The sequence below is a fragment of the Marmota marmota genome, unplaced genomic scaffold (assembly GCF_001458135.2).
Source record: "Marmota marmota marmota unplaced genomic scaffold, marMar, whole genome shotgun sequence".
Lineage (NCBI taxonomy): Eukaryota > Metazoa > Chordata > Mammalia > Rodentia > Sciuridae > Marmota > Marmota marmota.
This window is the reverse complement of record NW_025999891.1, coordinates 1,459,799-1,479,988: the sequence shown is the minus strand read 5'-3', so window position 1 is coordinate 1,479,988 and position 20,190 is coordinate 1,459,799. Positions and strand designations below refer to the sequence as shown.

At 44.5% G+C, this 20,190-nt stretch overlaps 2 protein-coding genes across 11 annotated transcripts in view; one reads left to right on the top strand and one right to left on the bottom strand.

Annotated features, from left to right (window-relative positions):
• Positions 1-4,005: 4,005 nt before the first annotated feature.
• Serpinf1 (serpin family F member 1) lies at positions 4,006-16,826 on the top strand. The gene is made up of 8 exons (XM_015501007.2): positions 4,006-4,141; positions 8,057-8,144; positions 9,743-9,941; positions 11,155-11,310; positions 11,693-11,896; positions 12,883-13,025; positions 15,625-15,835; positions 16,444-16,826. The coding sequence occupies exons 2-8, from the start codon at positions 8,064-8,066 to the stop codon at positions 16,701-16,703; spliced, it is 1,254 nt and encodes a 417-aa protein (XP_015356493.1). The 5' UTR covers positions 4,006-4,141; positions 8,057-8,063; the 3' UTR covers positions 16,704-16,826.
• A 2,406-nt stretch (positions 16,827-19,232) lies between these two features.
• The window catches only part of Smyd4 (SET and MYND domain containing 4), a 39,156-nt gene continuing 38,198 nt past the window's right edge, over positions 19,233-20,190 (bottom strand). For all 10 annotated transcript variants that reach the window (XM_048793086.1, XM_048793095.1, XM_048793103.1 and 7 more), the window contains one exon: positions 19,233-20,113. In XM_048793086.1, the coding sequence (XP_048649043.1) occupies positions 19,960-20,113 (154 nt within the window). In that variant the 3' untranslated portion in view covers positions 19,233-19,959. The remainder of the gene's footprint in view (positions 20,114-20,190) is intronic.

The following is a 20,190-nucleotide window of genomic DNA, read 5'->3' as shown; positions in this document are numbered from 1 at the left end:
AAAAAAAAAAAAAAAAAAAAAAAGAAAAAAAAAGGGTTTGGGGGATGTGGCTCAGTGGTTAAATGCTTCTTGGTTCAATCCTCAGTACCAAAATAAATAATAACTAAATATTTTGAAAACTAAAAAATTAAAAAAAAATTTAAAAGAAAGGGCTGGGGATGTCGCTTAATGGTAGAGTGCCCCAGGGTTCAATCAATCTCCAGTACTGCAAAACAAAACAAAACAAAAAATATACTGGTTGGGCATAAGAGATCCTAGTTATCCACCTCTCCGCTAATACTTGACATTGTCACATGTTTAATTCTGCCAATCCAATGAGTGTAAAATAGAATTTTCTATTTGTTTTTATGGTACTGGGGATTGAATCCAGGGGTGCTTTACTATTGAGCTCTTTTTAATTTTTATTTTGATAAGGAGGCTTGTTAAATTTCTGAAGCTGGCCTTGAATTTGAGATTTTACTGCCTCAGCCTCCAAGTTGGTGGGAATACAAGAGTGTGCCACTGCACCCAGCTCTGTATAACTTTTTTTTAAAATACCTTTATTTTGTTTGTTTGTTTATTTATTTATTTTTATGTGGTGTTGGGGATTGAACCCAGTGCCTCATGCATGCTAGGCAAATGCTCTACCACTGAGCCACAACCCCAGCTCTTGGTATAGCTTTTACTGCCTTTGAGTTTTAAATCATGTAAACAAAAAGCCTGTTCAAAATTAAGTAAATAGAGCTGGGTGCGGTGGCGCATGCCTGTAACCTCAGTGATTGGGGAAGCTGAGGCAAGAGGATCACAAGTTCGAGGCCAGTCTTAGCAATTTATCAAGACCCTGTTTTAAAATAAAGAATAAATTTTTAAAAAGGACTGCATGGGGCTGGGGTTGTGGCTCGGTGGTAGTGTACTTGCCTAGTATGTGGAAAGCACTGGGTTTGATTCTCAGCCCCACACACAAATAAATAAAATAAAGGTCCATCGACAACTAAAAAATATTTAGGAAAAAAAAAAAAAAGGACTGCAGTTATAGCTCAGTAGTAAGGTAGCTCTGGGTTCAATTCCCAGTCTAAAAAAAAAAAAAATGGGGATATAGCTCAGTTGGTAGAGTGCTTGCCTCACATGCACAAGGCCCTGGGTTCAATCCCTGGCACCACAAAAAAAAAAAAAAAAAAAAAAAAAGTAAATAGGATATAGTTCAGTGGTACAGCACTTGTATAGTATGCATGAGACCCTGGGTTCAATCCCCAGAACCACACAAAAAAGTAAATTTTAATAATATATTTTATTTAGCCTAATATATGTAACTAATGTGAAATGTTGGAGATACGTTTTTCTCATATAAAATATCTGAAATTTCACATTCACTTTACATTAAAGCAAGGCACAGGTGGCTAGTAGGCACTGTTAGTAGATGGTGCAGCTGTAAAGATGGCTGTGTAGAATGTGCCACATTACGTAGGAACAATCTATTTTCACTGTGCAGTGAGTTTCTAGAGGGTGGGCCCTGAGTCTCATTCCTCTACAACACTCCTCCACTGTGGGCAGGGGCTGGGGCTCAGTGGTAGAGCCCTTGGTTAGCGTGCGTAAGGCACTGGGTTGGATCCTCAGCACCACATAAAAATAAACAAATAAAATAAAGGTATTCTGTCCATCTACAACTACAAAAAAAAAATTTTTTTTTTTTTAAATACTCCTCCACTGAGTCTGTAGCATGGTGATTTGCTAGAGGTGCTCTACAAATTTTTGTTGGAAGAGACTGAACTCTGACTGTTGGCACACTTTTTTCTATAAAGCTGAAACTTGCCCACTAGAAAGTGGTACAGGGACTCCAGCTCTGCTCCCTAGGTCTTTATATGAGAATACACATAGATTCCTGTAAGTTTTTTTTTTTTTTTCTCTCTCTCTTTTTTCTTGAATCCAGGGAGTGTTCTACCATTGAGCTACAGCTGGAGTTCAGCCACTCCCTCTTTTGGTATTGGGATTGAACCCAGGGTGCTTTCCCACTGAGCTACATCCCTGCCCCTTTGTTTGTGGGTTTTTTAAAAATTTTTTTGGTAGTTATAGATGGACAGGTGCCTTTATTTTATTTGTTTATTTTTATGTGGTGCTGAGGATCCAACCCAGGGCCTCAAGCATGCTAGGCAAGCACTCTACCACTGAGCTACAGCTACAGCCCCTTTTATTTGTGTTTTGAGACAGGGTTTCTCTAAGTTGCCTAGGCTGGCTCCAAACTTTGGATCCTTCTGCCTCAGCCTCCTTAGTGCTGGAATTATAGGCACTCATTATAGTACCCAGCAGTTTTCTCTTTTATGAACTTAATATCAAAGAGTACTCCCCTTTCCTTCTTTGATATCTCCTTCTTTGAATAACTATTGGACTTTCTCATTCTAGGACTCATATCCACTTAGAAAATAATTTGTTATATAGGCTGAGCATCCGAATATCTGAAATCTAAAATGCTCCAAAATTCAGAATTCTTTGGTGCTGATATGATGCCACAAGACTGATGGGTCAATGTACACAAATTTTGTTCCATGCACAAAATTATTAATAATATTGTATAAAATTACCTCCAAGCTATGTGTATAAGGTGTATAAGAAACATAAATGAATTTTGTATATAGGTGTGGGGACAAGTGCTAGGCGTGTGAGTGGCAAACTGCTTACCCCGTAGGCACAGCCCTAGGCATGAGGCCATGTGTTACAGTCCCTATGCTCACTCCTCGACTGGTCACTGCAAGGACAGTTAGCAGAAATTGCATTGGTGGCTGCCTGTAATCTGCTTAGCTACTGCCTCAGTATATATACATGGTAACTGTGCAATAAAATCAGACCTGCTTCCTGCTTGGTCTCCAGAGGTCTTGATTAGCGACTCCGCAGCCACACTCTTCTCTACCCTGTTCCCTGGACCTCCTCGCTGGATGAGAGAGAGCCCACGCACATAGGCTTCAGTTTCATCCCCAAGATTTATCATCACCTAAATGAAAATATTCTAAAATCTGAAAAAATTGGAAATCCAGAAATACTTCGGATCCTAAACATTTTAAATAAGGGATACTCAACCTGTAATCTAATCATTTCTTATGTTGATCTTTTAGTTTCACAACCACAGTATAAGCTCCTAAATACCATGGGTGAGAGCTGGGTGTACGGGCACATACCTGTAATTCCTGGAGGCTGAGGCAGGAGGATTTCAAGCTCTAAGCTAGCCTCAGCAACTTAGATCTTGTCTCAAAAAATAAAAAGGGCTGGGGTTATGGCTCAGTGGTAGAGCACTTGCCTAGCACATGTGAGGCACTGGGTTCAATCCTCAGCACCGCACAAAACAATAAACAAAATAAGGGTATTGTGTCCATCTATAACTAAAAATACTTAAAAAGGGAGGGGGCTGGGGATGTGGCTCAGTGGTTGAATATTCTTATGTTCAATCCCTGGCACCACATAAATAAATAAATAAATAAATAAATACCACAGCAAGCTGGGCACAAGTGGTCTCCACTCCAGGCAGCCTCTGTTATAGGCCTCCTCTTGGCACTGATGTGTACAGTATTTCTCATTTCTTCCAATGGTCAGATATTTGCCCCATTTCCATTTTTGAACTTGAGAAATCATAGAATTTCAGATCTGAAAAGTTCTGTTTTTATCTCTTTGTTTTTCAGCCAAGGAGAAGGAAGAGCCATGAAAGTTATCTTGCCCCAGATGCCAGTTAGCACCAGAGTCAATGACCAGCAGTAGCCCTAATCCCCATGCTGGGCCAGTGTTTCCTCTACCTGCTCTCTTCCCACTCCTGCTGAAAAATACTCATGTTCTGTCTAGTCCTCCAAGGTAGCCAAGGTGCCTTCTGGGGTTGACTATTTTGCAGAGAGTCCCAGGAAGCAGCAAAGAAGATGGGGGCCTCGGCACAAGGAAGATCTGGTGGAGGAGGTATGCGAGTGTGGGTCTTGGGGCTGGGGGGTGGAAGGAAACAGCAGTGGGTTAAAGTTAACACCAAACAATGATGCAATCACGGAATCCAAAATGAGTGCAGGTCGCTTTAAGAAAGGAGTAGCTGTAATCTGAAGCCTGCAGGACGCTGGGTTGAAAGGCAGCTTGCTGGAGCCCCTCTGTGTGCTTCTGAGAGGTTCCTGGCTGGGAGTGGAGCTGCAGCAAAACTCAGGTAAAGCCGCTCCTGTCCTGTCTGTGTCTGTGCATCAGGGGAGGTTGGGAGAGGTTCCCCTGGGCCCAGGGGACTGCAAGAGGCTGGGGTACCCCAGGGAGCAGAAAAGAGGGGTGCAAAGAGGAGGAGGTGGCGAGGCAGTGTGCCCTGAAACTTGGCCATCAGGCTGAGTGGATGGGAGAGGGCAGAGGGAATGGGAGACAGAAGACCCGGAGCCAGTTACCCCCAAACCCCCACCGCTATAGAAGACACTGGAAGGACTTTTGAATGGAGTGAGTGGGGACAATGGAGTGGGGGGGTGTGATGGGGAAGTTCTGAGTCAGGTCTGAGCAGCACCCAAAAGGGAAGGACACTCTCAGGGAGCTGCCTCTGCCAGGGGCAGTGGGGAAGGTGTCCCTCCAGCAGCCCAGCCTGGCTTCCGCTCACTCAGCTCCCTGACACTTTTCCAAAACCAACTGGTGCTGATTTCAAAGGTAGTTTCCCAGTGCCACCAGGCAGCTGTCCTGCTGAGGACTGGGATGGAATACGGCAGGGTCCCTCTGTTCTGTCCCCACAATTCTCTTTGGCCACATGATTTGTGAGTAAAGGCTGGGAGTCACATGAGGTCATGGCCTTTTGCAAACAACAACCACTGTTTAGCTCCACCAGTGCAAGGGGTTTGGGGCTTAGCTTTCCCAGCCCATCCTTCACATTCCCTGGGGTAAGCCACAGCTGGGAAGGCTTGGTCTGAGCCAAAGAAAAGCTGCAGGCTTCCCCAAACCCCATCTTTGTTTGGTCTAGGTCTGTCCACCAGGATTTCAGACCCCTTGGGGCTGGGCTGGGGTGGGGACCCAGGGCTGGTCCTTCTGGGGTGTGGAGAGGTGCTACTCTGGGGCAACTTGCCCTGACTCATTTAGGTTTCAAGATTTCAGGAAAAAACCTTGCCTGGGGACTGGTGGTGACACCATGGGTGGGTCAGAGGAGACCCCTAGAAACCCTTGTTTCCAGAGCCAGGGGAGAGGGAGGTGCCCTTCCTTGCACTATGGCCATGTGGCTTAAAGGCTGTGTGGTTCTGGGAGGAGGTGGAGGAGGAGCAATGGTGTTTGTCTCACAACTGGGTTTAATCTGAAACACATGTACTGGCTTAAATTTATCCTCTCAGCTTGAAGTCATCACAGTTCCTGTGCCTCTTGATTTGTGGCAGAAAGGAAGGCTGATCTTGGGCAGCAGGGATCATATTCACCTCCTTCCCATGCCCTCCCCACCCTGTAGGCCAGGAGTCTGACTCCAGTACTGCCCTTTGGCCAGGATGGCATCATTGTCTCTGTGCCCCTGGCCAGCCAATGGTTGCCTGCCCCAGCCCACACAACAGTCATCTTTCACAGGGCCTTGCATGTGCTCTGAGGGATACCCCTTACAGACCCTTAATTTCTGCCCTCTCAGTCCCCTGGTAGGTGGCTTTAATCTCTCCACTTCTTTAATCCCTATGGCTTGAGGTGGCAGATTCAAAGACATGCCACTTACACTACCTATCCCTGCATCTAGCTCTGGGGCTGGCTTTGGACCCCTGTACCTTCCCCTGACAGGTTCTCTCACCTCATCTTCTGTCCTCAGCCTACCCATTTGGTGACAATTCTCTATCACATAATCGGGCACTTGGACTCTGTAGGGACTCAAGAAGGTCCTCTTTTCAAGTGCATCAGAATTGCTTCCTTATGTACTCTGCCAGGGTGACCCTGTCTCCTCCCTTTTCTTTCCATTTCCTACTGCTGCAAGAGGAACCCCAAGCAGACAGCTTTCCCTCTAGTCTCGCCTCCCCCTGCATCTCACTGAATTTTCAGTCTCCAATAAACCAGTCTCTTGAGGCTCAGGCAAGGGAGGCTCCTGACAGCGCAGGGTGGGGTCTGCTGGTTGGAGAGCAATTGCAATAGTGGATGGCGTTGAGGTCTCTGTCCTGTGCCTCAGAAAGCTTTTCCTGTAGTCTCAATGGATGGTTCCTCCCTGAGCAGCAGGGCAGCCAAGTGGAAGAGCAGCTGGCTGAGAACACAGGGCTCCCTGGAACTCTCACTCAGAGCAGCGGGAAAGGAGGGCTTAGAAAGCTGAGGGTGGTTCCTGCCAGGCGTCCTGCCTTAAGCTGAGCAAACTCAGAGACAGTTTCTTTTGTTGCCTTTCATGTACTACAGTGTTGTCTGGTGGATTATCAGATTTAATTTTAAGGACTTTAGCTAACAATCACACACTGCACTCTTAACTTTTCTGATCCAATTTGCTCTGGGAAGACAGAAAAATTGGTGTGTGTGTGTGTGTGTGTGTGTGTGTAAAAGGATGAAGATAGAGCCTCAGGGTACGTATGTTGCAGGATAGACAGATGGAGGGAGACCAAGGAGCAGCCAATGGTCCTGGCTACTGACTTTGTAGCTAGAAGACCTTCTGGAGTTGGGCATGATGCGACACGCCTATAATCCCAGCAACTAGGGAGATTGAGGCAGGAGGATTGCAAGTTCGAGCCCAGCCTCAGCAATTTAGCAGGTTACTTTCTCAAAATAAAATACAAAAAGGATTGGGGATGTAGCTCAGTGGTAAAGCACCCCTGGCTTCAATCCCCAATACCAATACATAATAAGTAAGTAAATAAATAAATAGAATGCCTCTTGGAAGATTATATCTGTGACCTCCCCCCAGCTGCCTTTATCCCCTCCCATCCCTAGATCCTGACTCCAGGGGAGTGCAGAGATGAGGTGAATACAGGAGAATAGAGAGCCCTAGACCCAGATTTGAGTTGTCCCTTGTGGTCCAGCTGCCAGACCAGAGGCTGGACAGAGGGGCTTCTGCTGGGGAAGATGAAAAAAATGTGGGTGGTCTTACCAAGAAGTAGGAAGCTTTAACCTGAAGGAAAGAAGGAGTTTAAGAGCTAATTTTGAGCTGGGCTGGGATGGGGTGGGGGTATGGCTTTACATGGGAGCCATGAAGCCATAGGATTCTGGTTGAAGGGGGACACATTCAGCCCTGGGTGCCTACCAATCTCTAATTGTAAGTGCTGCTAAGACATTGTCTAATTTTTAATTCTCATAACAATAGGTAAGTACTTTATTCATTTATTGTAATACTAGGGATTGAAACCAGGGGCCTTGCTAGGCAAGTGTTCTACCACAGAGCCACATCCTCAGCCCATTTATTTATTTATTTATTTATTGTTTTGAGACCAGTTCTAACTAAATTGCCCAGGCTGCCCGAATTTATAATCCTCCTGCCTCAGCCTCCTAAGTAGTAGGGATTACAGGTGTGTGCCACAGTGCCCAGTTGATTTACATTTTGCAAGGAAAAAAATTATTTTTTTTAGAAGCAATTAACTTCCAGAATCAAGATTTGAACCTAGGCAGTCTGACCCTCGACCCTGCATTGCTAACCATGAGGGGAAGATCTCTTGAAATGGAAATGAGAAGGGAATGAACTCCCTTAGGCCACGGGTTTCAGGCCAGAGGAATTCAAGAAGGGTTTGAGAACTTGTGTGGGCTGGACCAGATGCTCCCATTCTTGATATTCAAGTGATTCTACAGAGACTTGGTTCTGCCCCCACTGCTTTGGGAAAAAGGGTCCGAATCCTATCAAATGAGCTGGCGGGGTGCCTCCAGGGAAAAGCCTCATACATTTGTGCAAGGTCATACTCCATGCAGAGGAGCCCACTGCTGGGTCTTTACAGCTCTGGAGTTTTAGGTTTAAGGTGGGTCCTGGGACAGACAGCATGGGATAAGGGCACAGCTCCTGGGGGACAGTGGGTGAGAGGCAGGCACAGGATGGGGAGGACCCTGCTGGAAGGCAGTCATCCTCAGGCTGAGGATCCATTTCTAGGCTGGGAAGTTATTTCCCTTGCTCATCCCCCGTTCTGCCCTGGGTGGTGGGCTAGGGGAGTGGCCTGTTCCTCTCTATCTCTTCCAGGTCCAGGATGCAGGTTCTTGTGCTACTGCTCTGGACTGGAGCCCTGCTTGGGTACAGCAGCTGCCAGAATGTCGCTGGTAGCTCCGAGGTCAGTGGGGATGGGAGGGCAGGTGGGGGCATCCACTGTCCCAGCCCCTCCTTAACAGGCGGCATGGGAGATAGGACAGGGAGCTGGCACTTGGGTTCTAAGCCAGGCTCTGGCCTTTATTCCTCGAGGGCATTGGTTTCTTCAGCAGCAAAACAGAGAAAATGTCTTGCCTTGTCTTTCAAGGGATAGAGTGGGGACAGAAACAAGATCCCAAACAGTGAAAATCCAAAAGCACTTGAACAAGTCCAAGGTGCCCCTTCTGTCAAGATCTTTCCTCATTTACATGTACTACTTGTGGGGTTCATCGAGTGGGTGATGTTCTTGAGTATTTGTTCCCATGCTGACCAGGGGCACAGCAAAGGATAAATGAGCGCAGATGGACCTCTCTCCTGGCCAGAGGGCACAGTAGGGTTGCAAAGGTAGATACAGGCACTTGGAGGAAAGCCTCTGCTATATGACAGTGTGTAAGGTGGCTGTGTCACACGTCAGACAAGGCAGCTAGGAGCCCTGGACTTTGTCATGGATTCTGAGTTTGAATTCTGGCTTGGTGACCTTAGACAAGTGACTCTTACCTCAGTCTCTGTTTCCTTACAGGGCCATTGTGGCCTTTCATTTATTTCTTACCTACTGAACACCTACTCTGAAGCTGCTGGGGATGGGTAGAAATGTAAAAGAATTTATTCTTGCTTTCAAGGAACTCAAATTCTTTTGAGATATTAGTTTTTTTTTTTTGGTATCAGATACATATATCAACCAGTATGAATTGAAATTAGTTAAAAAGAACTAGAAAAGGTAGTTTTGGGTGTAGCTCAGTGGTAGAGTGCTTGCCTAGCATGTGTGAGGCCCTGGGTTCTATCCCCAGCATTGCTAAAAGAAGAAAGGAGGGAAAAAAAAGAAGAAGAAATGGTAGGTAGCTAATAAGTAAGTGGCAGCAGATGCTGCAAAACGATCAGAAAACCAGAAGTGCCCTTTAGATAGGGGTGGTCAGGGAAAATTTGTGATGGAGGAAAAGACATCTGGTCATGAAAGACAGGGAGGCAGAGACTTGGGAGCAGTCAGCAAGGGTGAGCAGATGGGAGCCTGGTGTGGCCTGAGTATAGGGTTTCTTGGGGAGTGGGGAGGAGAGTTCCTTGCCTTTTTTGGAGGTGGGGAATCAAACCCAGAGCCTTTCATTTATTAGGCAAGCACTCTATCACCAAGCTGCAGCCCCAACACTTTTTTATTTTTTACTCTGAGACAGGGTCTCATTAAGTTTTCCAGGCTGCCTTCAAATTTATAATCCTCCTGGCTTAACCTCCCGAGTGGTTGGGATTAGAGCTGTGTGCCACCAAGCCCAAGTGCCATTTTGAAAAAAGTGTGTCAGGCTTGCAGCTCACAGGTCACAAGTGTTTAAACCTGGCCAGACAATTTCTCTTCTGGGCAATTTCTCCCCAGCAGAGAGCTCATGCTTACCATGGAGCAAACTCATCCCAATTCTTAAGACTAAATATAATAAGGGGCCAGAATAAAAACCCCACCCAAAGCCACAGGAGACATTATTCACTGTGTGTCTCTACTAGTCCTCATCCTCTAATCCAGGACTTCCTGTCACCCATCAGGGTTCCTTGGCTCCTGATAGCACAGGGGAACCAGTGGAGGAGGAGGACCCTTTCTTCAAAGTACCTGTGAACAAACTGGCAGCAGCTGTCTCCAACTTTGGCTATGACCTGTATCGCTTGAAATCCAGTGCGAGTCCCACGGCCAACGTACTGCTGTCCCCGCTCAGTGTGGCTACTGCTCTCTCTGCCCTTTCACTGGGTGAGTGAGCAGCTGCAAAAGGCCCCAGGTGGACCTGGGAGGAGTCCCCCACTGGGTCTGTGTGTGTGTGGCTCCAGGATGGGGAAGGGGTGTTGGGAAGGTGGCCCTGGCAGGGTACTAGTCTGTATACATGGGAGCTTGAGGGCTACACACCCACAATCCCCACCACTTATGGACACGATGACCTTACTGCTCATTCATCCCTTCCTTAAAAAAGCTGTGCTATGTGTCAGCCATTCACTCAGGTCCTGGGGATCTAACTGCCTGAGTTCACTCTCAGTGGGATCTAACTGCCTGAGTTCACCCTCAGTGGGTCACAGCTGAGTTCACAGGGGGCAATGATGAATAGGTAACCACAAAACAATCCCAACCACTACCAAAAAAAAAAAAAAAAAGTGTTTGGTTTGGTGATGGAAGTGCAGGGACTTTGCCTCACCCCTACCTTTACCTCTCTCTAGGTTGGTGCCACTAAGATTTTTTTTTTTTTTAGAGAGAGAGAGAGAGAATTTTTTATTTATTTATTTTTAAAGAATTTGTTGCTTTTTTTTTTTAAGAGAGAGAGAGAGAGCGAGAGAGAGAGAGAGAGAGAGAGAGAGAGAGAGAGAATTTTTAATATTTATTTTTTAGTTTTTGGTGGACACAACATCTTTGTTTGTATGTGGTGCTGAGGATCGAACCCGGGCCGCACGCACGCCAGGCAAGCATGCTACCGCTTAAGCCACATCCCCAGCCCGAGAGAGAATTTTTTAATATTTATTTTTTAGTTTTCAGTGGACACAACATCTTTATTTTATTTTGATGTGGTGCTGAGGATTGAACCCAGTGCCCTGTGCATGCCAGGCGAGCGCGCTGCCGCTTGAGCCATATCCCCAGCCCCAAAGAAAATCTTTAAGCATGCAGTTACTTTGCTTCCATTGCCCTCAAATTCCTTGCCCACCAAGAATGTCTGCAGTATTGGCTTATTTAGGCTTTCAGCACACAAAACAGAATAGGAGTATAGGGGTGGGGTGGTGGCTCAGTGGTAGAGCACTTGCCTTGCATGCATGAGGCACTGGGTTTGATCCTCAGCACCTCATAAAGGCATTGTGTCCATCTACAACTAGAAAGATTAATAATAATAATAAAGAATAGGAATATAGTCTCCCTGTCTTGGCGGAGGCCTGACTGAGCCGGCAGGCAGTTATCAAGGCTCCTGTGCTTGTCTCTCTGGCAGGAGCGGAACAGCGAACAGAATCTACCATCCACCGGGCTCTCTACTATGACTTGATCAGCAACCCGGACATCCACAGCACCTACAAGGAACTCCTTGCCACCGTCACCGCCCCCCAGAAGAACCTCAAGAGTGCTTCCCGGATTGTCTTTGAGAAGAGTCAGTTGCCTTTCCAGCCTGAGGGGCTCTGTGCTCTATGCCAGGAATTTCTCTTAAACAACAGACCACGTGTGCTCAGGCCAGGCCTGGCACTGGTGGGCAGGAAGGGATCTGTGAGCCCAAAGAGGATCAGAAAGAGGAAGTAGGTTCAGTGGGAGGGTGCGGGGAAGGCAGTAACGTGAAGAACAGCAATAGGTGAAATCTGTTGCTCCCTGTCCAGTTCCTGGGGAAGCTGGCAGAGGTCCTGTGGAGTCATGGGAAGATGCTGAGCAGGAAGCTGGAGCCTGCTGAGTGGTCAACTAGAACCTAAGCCCAGCATGTTCTCAAAGAGAGGGCGCTGACTCAGCTCTCGGACACTAACCTCTGTTCCACCTCTTTTCAGAGCTGCGGATAAAATCCAGCTTTGTCTCACCACTGGAGAAGGCCTATGGGACCAGGCCCAGAATCCTGACTGGCAACCCTCGAGTGGACCTTCAGGAGATTAACAACTGGGTACAGGCCCAGATGAAAGGGAAAATTGCCAGGTCCACAAGGGAAGTGCCCAGTGAAGTCAGCATCCTCCTTCTTGGTGTGGCTTACTTTAAGGGTGAGGGTTTCTCCACTTCTCTTTGTCCAAGGGTGGATGGCAGGTGTCAGAGGGGGCTGAGAAAGAGGCAAAGTCAAAGACCTTGCCCAACACAAACCCAGGGAGAATGCTAGAGGAGGATATAAGAACTGCAGGTACCTAAAGTATGCCTGCTTGTCATCTACCAAGTGCCCAGAAAGTATCTGATAAGTGTCTACGTGGTGTAAAAGCCTGATTGGCGTTGGGCACTGTGTTAGATTTCTGGCTTTTGAGTTAGACCAGGTTTAAATCCTGGCTCTGCCTTTATGAGTTGCATGACCCTGCACAAGTTTCAGAATGTTTCTGAGTCTGTTTCTCATCTTTAATGTGCAGGTCACACGCTGACTTCGTAGACACTTTATATGTCTTCTCAGCACCCCTACAGCTATAACTGGAACACAACAGGTGCTCAGTAAACTATTGTTAGTTATCTACCAAAATTTTTCTAGGTATTGGTGACGTACCCAGAGACTGTTCCACAGGTCTCATTCTGAAGCCAGTGCTATTCAGATAGGGCTTTGCAGAGAGTGGTTTGAGGGATCTTCCCCTTAAAATGCTTTATGACCATTAATCAGGTAGTAAGTAGCAAGAGTGAACCCCTAAATTCCTAGAGAAAAGTCTGATGGCTTCCTATTTCAAGCATTGATCTCCAGGGAGTGAGAGAGTCGTAGTCACAGACCCAGTATATTCAAAGCCACATTAAACCAAAGGAGCTTGGTAATCCATTCAAATCAACTTATTAGCTTCTGAGTTTTCTGGACCTATTTGCTTGCAGAGGGTCCTGGAAATACTGAGGTCCAAACAATACCTGCCAACATGGAGCAGCTATTCCCTCAGGTGTCAATACAGAGCCACTGAGGACTAAGATTTCTTTGGGCAATTTTCAGTAGTGGGCTTTGGAGATACAGTGTGATCCCATGGCCTTTCTGGTCACTGGGGCTCAGGATACTCTGTTCATTTCATTTCAGGGCAGTGGGTAACAAAGTTTGACACCAGAAAGACTTCTCTGCAGGATTTCCACTTGGATGAGGAAAGGACTGTGAGAGTCCCCATGATGTCAGACTCTAAGGCCATTTTACGCTATGGCTTGGATTCTGATCTCAACTGCAAGGTCTGTAGGGGTGAAGTCAATGGAGGGTGGTGGGAGAGGTCTTAGAGAGGCAGAATGGTATAGCAGAAAGATATACTTTTAAAATTCTACAGCTATCTGAATTTGGCCAGCTGTGTGACTTTGAGCAAGTAAATAACATCTCTCAAGTCAGGTGTGGTGGCGCATGCCTGTATCCCAGCAACTCAGGAGGCTGAGACAGGAGGATCACAACTTTAAGGCCAGTCTTAGAAACTTAGTGAGACCTATCTCAAAATAAAAAAAATAAAAAGGGCTAGGGATGGAGATCAGGGGTAAAGTGACCCTGAGTTAAATCTCTAGTACCAAAAACTAAAACAAAATACATCTGAAAACCTTTCTTCTCAAAATTGGGTGAGAGGTAGTTATAAAAACTTATCCTCTCAGGACTTGGTATTAGGTTTAAGGTAATGAAAAATGGATCCTCAAATTTTGGCACTCAAATATTGATGTCTTTTCATTTTTTGGGGGGATATTGGGAATTGAACTCCCTGGGACTCTCTACCATAAGCTATGTTGATACCTTTTCTTTCTTTCTTTTTTTTTTTTTTGTGTGTAATCCAAGCTTGTATTTTTATTTTATTTTTAAATTTAAATAATTTTATTTTATTTTTTTTTATTTTTAATATTTATTTTTTAGTTATCGGCAGACACAACATCTTTGTTTGTATGTGGTGCTGAGGATCGAACCCGGGCCGCACGCATGCCAGGCGAGTGCGCTACCGCTTGAGCCACACCCCCAGCCCTTAAATAATTTTAAATTAAATAAGTTTTAAATAAGTTGGATGACTTTTTAAAAACCTTTATTTTATTTATTTATTTTTATGTGGTGCTGAGGATCGAACCCAGTGCCTCACACATGCTAGGTAAGTGCTTTACCACTGAGCCACAACCCCAGCCACTGTATTTATTTATTTTTTTAAATAAATGACAGCAGAATGCATTACGATTCTTTTTTTTTATAACTTTATTTTTTTATTTTTATGAGGTGCTGAGGATCGAACCCATATGCTAGGCCAGCGCTCTACCACTGAGCCACAATCCCAGCTCCCCATTACGATTCTTATTACACATAAGCAACACAATTTTTCATATCTCTGATTGTATATAAAGTATGTTCATACCAATGATATATTTTCTTGAGAACTTTTGTGTTTAGAATTAAGAACCAAACTCCACAAACTGTTACAAACTCCACAAACTGTTACAAACTCCACATTGCTGGCTTTCTAAGGCTTTCGTGCATACCAGACTTCTTGTAATTCTGTCAGTAGTTCTTATCCCTTTTTTGGGCTATGGATGTCTTTAGGACAATAGTGCCTGAAATACTACAGGATAAATGCCACTTGTGCACATGAACCCATTTCTGTAAGATCCCAGGGGGTTCTTGGGACCCTGATACTATTTTTTTCTGTGGGCCTTAGGTTAACAATTTTTGGTCAAAAACTCTATGATATTGCTGCTTTTGTATTGCTGTGTCCAAGACTCCCATTTCTAGTTCAATTATCTGCACAGAACAGATGATCAATCAATAAATTAATGTTGGCAAGTGGATGTGGGGAGAAAACAGAGACCTGAAATTCAATTCTACTTCTTTAGAACTATACCAGAAAATTCTTTCCACAGATAACTTCAGTTGGTATTAGGCTAAGAAGAGTATGGCTTTTTTTTTTTTTTTTTTTTTTTTGATGGAACTGGGGATTGAATCCAGGGCCTTGCACATGCTAGGCAAGCACTGAGCTATATCCCTAGCACCATCACCCCATATTATTTTTTATTTTTCAGTACTAGGGATTGAACCCAGAAGTATTCTACCACTGAGCTATATCTCCAGCCCTTTTTATTTTTTATTTTGAGAAAAGTCTTGCTAAGTTACCCAGACTGGCCTTGAACTTGAGATTTTCTTGCTTTACTCAGGCTCCTGAGTTAATGGGATTATAGGTGTGTTCTTCTGTGCATTTTATTTTCTTTTTCTTTTTGTAATACTGGGGATTGAACTCAGGACATGAGGTCAAACAAATAAACAAAAAGAAATACTTCTCCGTCCATTGACCATGATGCTAATAGCCCATATACATAATTCTAATTTGCTGCTTTCAATCTTTTGCACACGAGGCAAGCACTCTAGCACTGAGCCACATCCCTAGCCCTAAAGCCTGTTTTTTTTTTTTTTTTTTTTGGGGGGGGTGGGTAACTGGGGATTGAACTCAGGGGCACTCAACCACTGAGCCACATCCCCAGACCTATTTTGTATTTTATTGAGAGACAGGGTCTCACTAAATTGCTTTTGCTGAAGATGGGTTTGAACTCTTGATCCTCCTGCCTCAGCTTCTTGAGCCACTGGGATTATAGGCATGCGCCAATGTACCTGGCCCAAAGCCTACTTTTTGAAGGAATATTCAGAGATGACTTTCTGCCAGAAAACAACAACCTAGGAGACAACTGTTACATAGATCAGGGTCTCGGGACACACAAGGCCTGGGCCCCACCAGAAGAAAGAGGAAGACAGCTCTTGGTGTATGTCCATTCCTAAGCTCTTGGGCTGTAAAGGGCTGACCCTTATGCCTCCTCTCTGTTGTTTCAGATTGCCCAGCTGCCCTTATCCGGAAGCATGAGTATCATCTTCTTCTTGCCCCTGAAAGTGACTCAGAACTTGACCTTGATAGAAGAGAGCCTCACTTCTGAGTTCATTCATGACATAGACCGAGAACTGAAGACTATCCAAGCAGTCCTGAGCATCCCCAAGCTGAAGCTGAGTTATGAAGGCGAAGTTACCAAGTCCATACAGGAGATGAGTATGTTTGCCACACCCCTTTGCTCTCGGTGGGTGGGGTAGCATGAAATCTTCAAGCATTCTGCCTTGCTAAGCAGAACTCAAGAGCTCTATGGCCTTTGTGGAAGGCCCTGCACATGTTCTCACATGTCCTCCATTCTACTAGTTCTGGAGGGGAAGACTGAACTGGCTTTCCTGTCACTCATTCCTCAGCCCCATCACAGGTCCTGTAATAGAAGCTCAGAATACTGCCCCTCCAGACAGGTCTGTTTGACCTGTTTTTTTTTTTTTTTCTTTTTAATATTTCTTAGCGGTCAATGGGCCATTACTTTGTTTATTATTTATATGCGGTGCTGAGGATCAAACCCAGGGCCTTACACATGCCAGGCAAGTGCTCTACCACTGAGCTACAGCCGCAGCCTGTTTGACTGGGATTTCCCCAAGCTGAAGTGCTCAGGGGTGGAGCACTTACCCCTCAGCCTGCTCAGAGGTCTACATAATTCACAGAAGATCAAAAGCAGGGCTCCATTCCAGCTTGCTTGCCTTTTTGAGAATCAGGATATAGGATTTAGGATTTATCCTGTTGTGTTGGATATGGGTGGGTTTTAATGGGAATCTCTATCTTTGCAGAACTGCAATCCTTGTTTGAGTCACCAGACTTCACCAAGATCACAGGCAAACCTATCAAGCTTACCCAAGTGGAACACAAGGCTGGTTTTGAGTGGAATGAGGATGGGGCAGGAACCACCCCGAGCCCAGACCTCCAGCCTGCCCACCTCACTTTCCCCCTGGAATATCACCTTAACCAACCTTTCATCTTTGTACTGAGGGACACGGACACAGGAGCCCTTCTCTTCATAGGCAAAATTCTGGACCCCAGGGGCACTTAATGCTCCACTTCAACATTCTAGAACCCTAGAAGAAAACCCCAGGAGGGATGACAGATTATACATTACATGAAGGATGCCCCTAGTTTCAATGTATACTTTGCAATAAAAGAGCTTTCTCCTTAACTTTTGTTACTTTGTTCCGCTTCCAATTTTGAGCTATGAAGATACATTTCCTACTTAGTGCCTGGTTCTGTTCAAACTCTGCTGAAAATTACCATTTATAAATATTTTTAGTTATCTGTGTTGTATAATGCAGGGACTGATTTTCTGCTGTGGGAGTCTTTATGTATTAGTCCTACTGCTAATCCCTCCTGGAGGGCACCTCCCATACCCACAGTCACTGAAGCATGTTGTCTAAGTCAACTTTCCATTACTATAACAAATACCTGAGACAATTAGTAAGGGAAAAGGTTTGCCAAGTGTACAAGTGGTGCACGCCTGTAATCCTAGCTACTCAGGAGGCTGAGGCAGGAGTATTTCAAGTTCAAGGACAGCCTAGGCAACTAAGATCCAAAGTAGCACAAGCTTTTAAATAAAACATACTATGAGGCTGAGGCTGTGGCTCAGTGGTAGAGCGTTTGCCTAGCATGTATGAGGCACTGAGTTCGATTCTCAGCACCACATATAAGTAAATGAATAAAATAAAGGTCTATACATCTAAAAAGATATTTAAAAAATATGATTTTTTTCGGGGGTGGGAGGTGTACTGGGAATTGAACCCAGGGGTGCTTTACACTGAGCTATGCCCCTAATTCTTTTTATTTTTATTATTTTTTTTAAATTTTGGGTACTGGGGGATTGAACCAAGTGGTGCTTAACCACTGAGCTATATCCCCAGCCTTTTTTATTTCTTAATTTTGAGACACGATCTTGCTAAGTTGTTAGGGCCTTAATAAGTTGCTGAGGCTTGCTTTGAATTTGTGATCCTCCTGTCTCAGTCTCTGAGCCACTTGCACCACTGTGCCAAGCCCTTTTTATTTTATTTATTTACTTATCTATTTAGTACTGGATCTCATTTAGTACTAGGGATTGAACCCAGGGGCATTTAACCACATTCTCAGCTCTTTTTATTTTTTAAAATTCTGAGTCAGGGACTCACTAAGTTGCTTAGAGTCTCACTATGTTGCCCAGGCTGGCCTTGAACTTGTGATCCTCCTGCCTCAGCTTCCTGAGTAACTGGGATTACAGGTGTATATCTGGCTAGAAACAATTTTTTAATGTTTATTTTTTAGTTTTAGTGTATACACGATATCTTTATTTTATTTTTATGTGGTGCTGAGGATCAAACCCAGTACCCTACCAGTAGTGATACAGCTCTACCACTTCTACCACTTGAGCCACAACCCCAGCCCTAGAAATAATTTTTTTTTATAAAGCATTTAAAGAAATTTCCCAAGTACACATAAAATGGGTCTTGATATGTAAAATTCTAAATGTATCCTTTTTAAAAAAAAATTATTTAGTTGTAGATGAACATACAGTATCTTTATTTATTTTTATGTGGTGCTGAGGATCGAACCCAGTGCCCCACACATAAGAGGCAAGCACTTTACCTCTGAGCTACAGCCCCAGTCCCTGTATCCTTTTTTTTAAAAACAAATCTTTTAAAATATATTTTTTAGTTATACATGGTCACAAATTCTTTATTTTTATGTGGTGCCGGGGATCAAACCCAGTGCCTCATATGTTCAAGGCAATCGCTCTGCCACTGAGCCACAACCCTAGTCATAAATGTATCCTTTAAGGAAGTACACCTGTATTACAAAGTACAAGAGAGCCTTCTTTAGGAACATGAAACATGCTAAATGTTTGGAATGGAATAACTACAGAAATTGCCTGCAATTGTCTAAAATTTTTTTTCTTGAAAAATCCCTAGCAAAAAATCTATTGGCTACTCCTTTGCCACAGTGAGTTATTAGAGGAGAAACTACATTCTGCCTGATTTCCATTCAACAAGTGTTTGAATGCTAACCTGTATGTTAAATATTCAGTTTTTTGAAAGCTGCCACCAGCTTAGGACTATTCATTTCCTGACTATAATGCCATGGCAACTGATGGGTGCTTCTTGGGCATGGCCAGGGTAGGTAAGCCTTCAAAAGTAGAGTTGGCCTGGCCTTCCTTCCCACTAACTCATCTGAACCACTTGGTCACCAGTAGTGATACAGCAGCAGGGTTCAGACCTAAAGACTCCCACAGTCTCGATTGGGATGGGGTCTGGATTATTGCTACATATCCTCATGGAATGCCATCCCTATCTTCCATTTCTTGGGTTTGAAACTACAAAAAGCAACATCCACACATCCTCACAACTTCTCTTTTGGTGGCATTGGGGATCAAACTCAGGGTCTCATGCACTCTACCACTGAACTACATCCTCAGGGCCCTCTCAGCATTTTTTGAAGTCCTCCATCTTCCTTCCAGGTACTCACACAATCTGTATTTCATTTGTCAGCTTGTGGAGGTTTGGTAGAAATAAGTAGTCTCTTTTCAAATTGCTAACAGGTAGAACTCAAAAAAGAGGCACATGTGTTATCAAGTCATTCCTATGAGTTTGATTTTATTAGTGTTTGGTTAGTGAGTTTCCCAAAAGGATTCAAAGCCGGGGAATAAGGACTGGTAAAACACAATACAGAGTTGCCATTACAGGAAGAAACTGTCCAACAATAAAATGGCCCCATATTTATTTTTTTATGTTACAATTTAAACTTCCCTGGTTTTAACAAAGGATTTGAGGAAGCTAGATGCTGTAAGTGGAATTCTGTGTCTCTAGGGTGAAGAAGCCATGATGGTTTCTTGCTTTATAATTATTTTTCAATTACAGTATAACTACTAAGAGTTGAAGTTCCCACTGGAGTGGTATGCAACATTTCATTACTACTAGAAACCATAGGAATGTTCCAGGGAAACAGATTCTCATCACTGAGTGAAATGGAATGTAGCCAAAACCCCAGGCTAACATCCAGATGCCTGCAGATCAGCTACAACCCTTTTAAAGGGTTTGGATTCTCTAGATACTAGTTGTAAGTCTTTTCTGGGGCCTGGGAATTTTTTATTGGAGGGCGATTAACTACTTCAAGACATATTCATCAAAATAGGTGTGCATCTCTCTCCAACTGCAGTGTCCTCCCTGCCCCTCATAACACTTGGCATGGGATAGCTGGGCAAATCCTGCCTTCTCTGATGACAGGTCTGCAGCAAAAGAATCTCTTTACTCTGCCATGATTCCTTTCCAGTGGGCCAGAGTCCTTTAGGGACTTTACCCTAAAGGCCCTGCAGGAATGGGTGGCAAGTCCAATAAAAAGGATCTCATCTTTTGCAGCTCCTGGATCTCATCACTCCAAGGGCCACAGTGTACCAACAGAATTTTTTCTGCCTTTTGTATGGTGTTCAGAGCTTCAGGTACTGCAAACCTGGACCAAGGGAGGTAAGAGGAGTTAGTTTAGCCAGTCGAGCAAATATTAATTGAAGGCTTTTTCACATACTATGA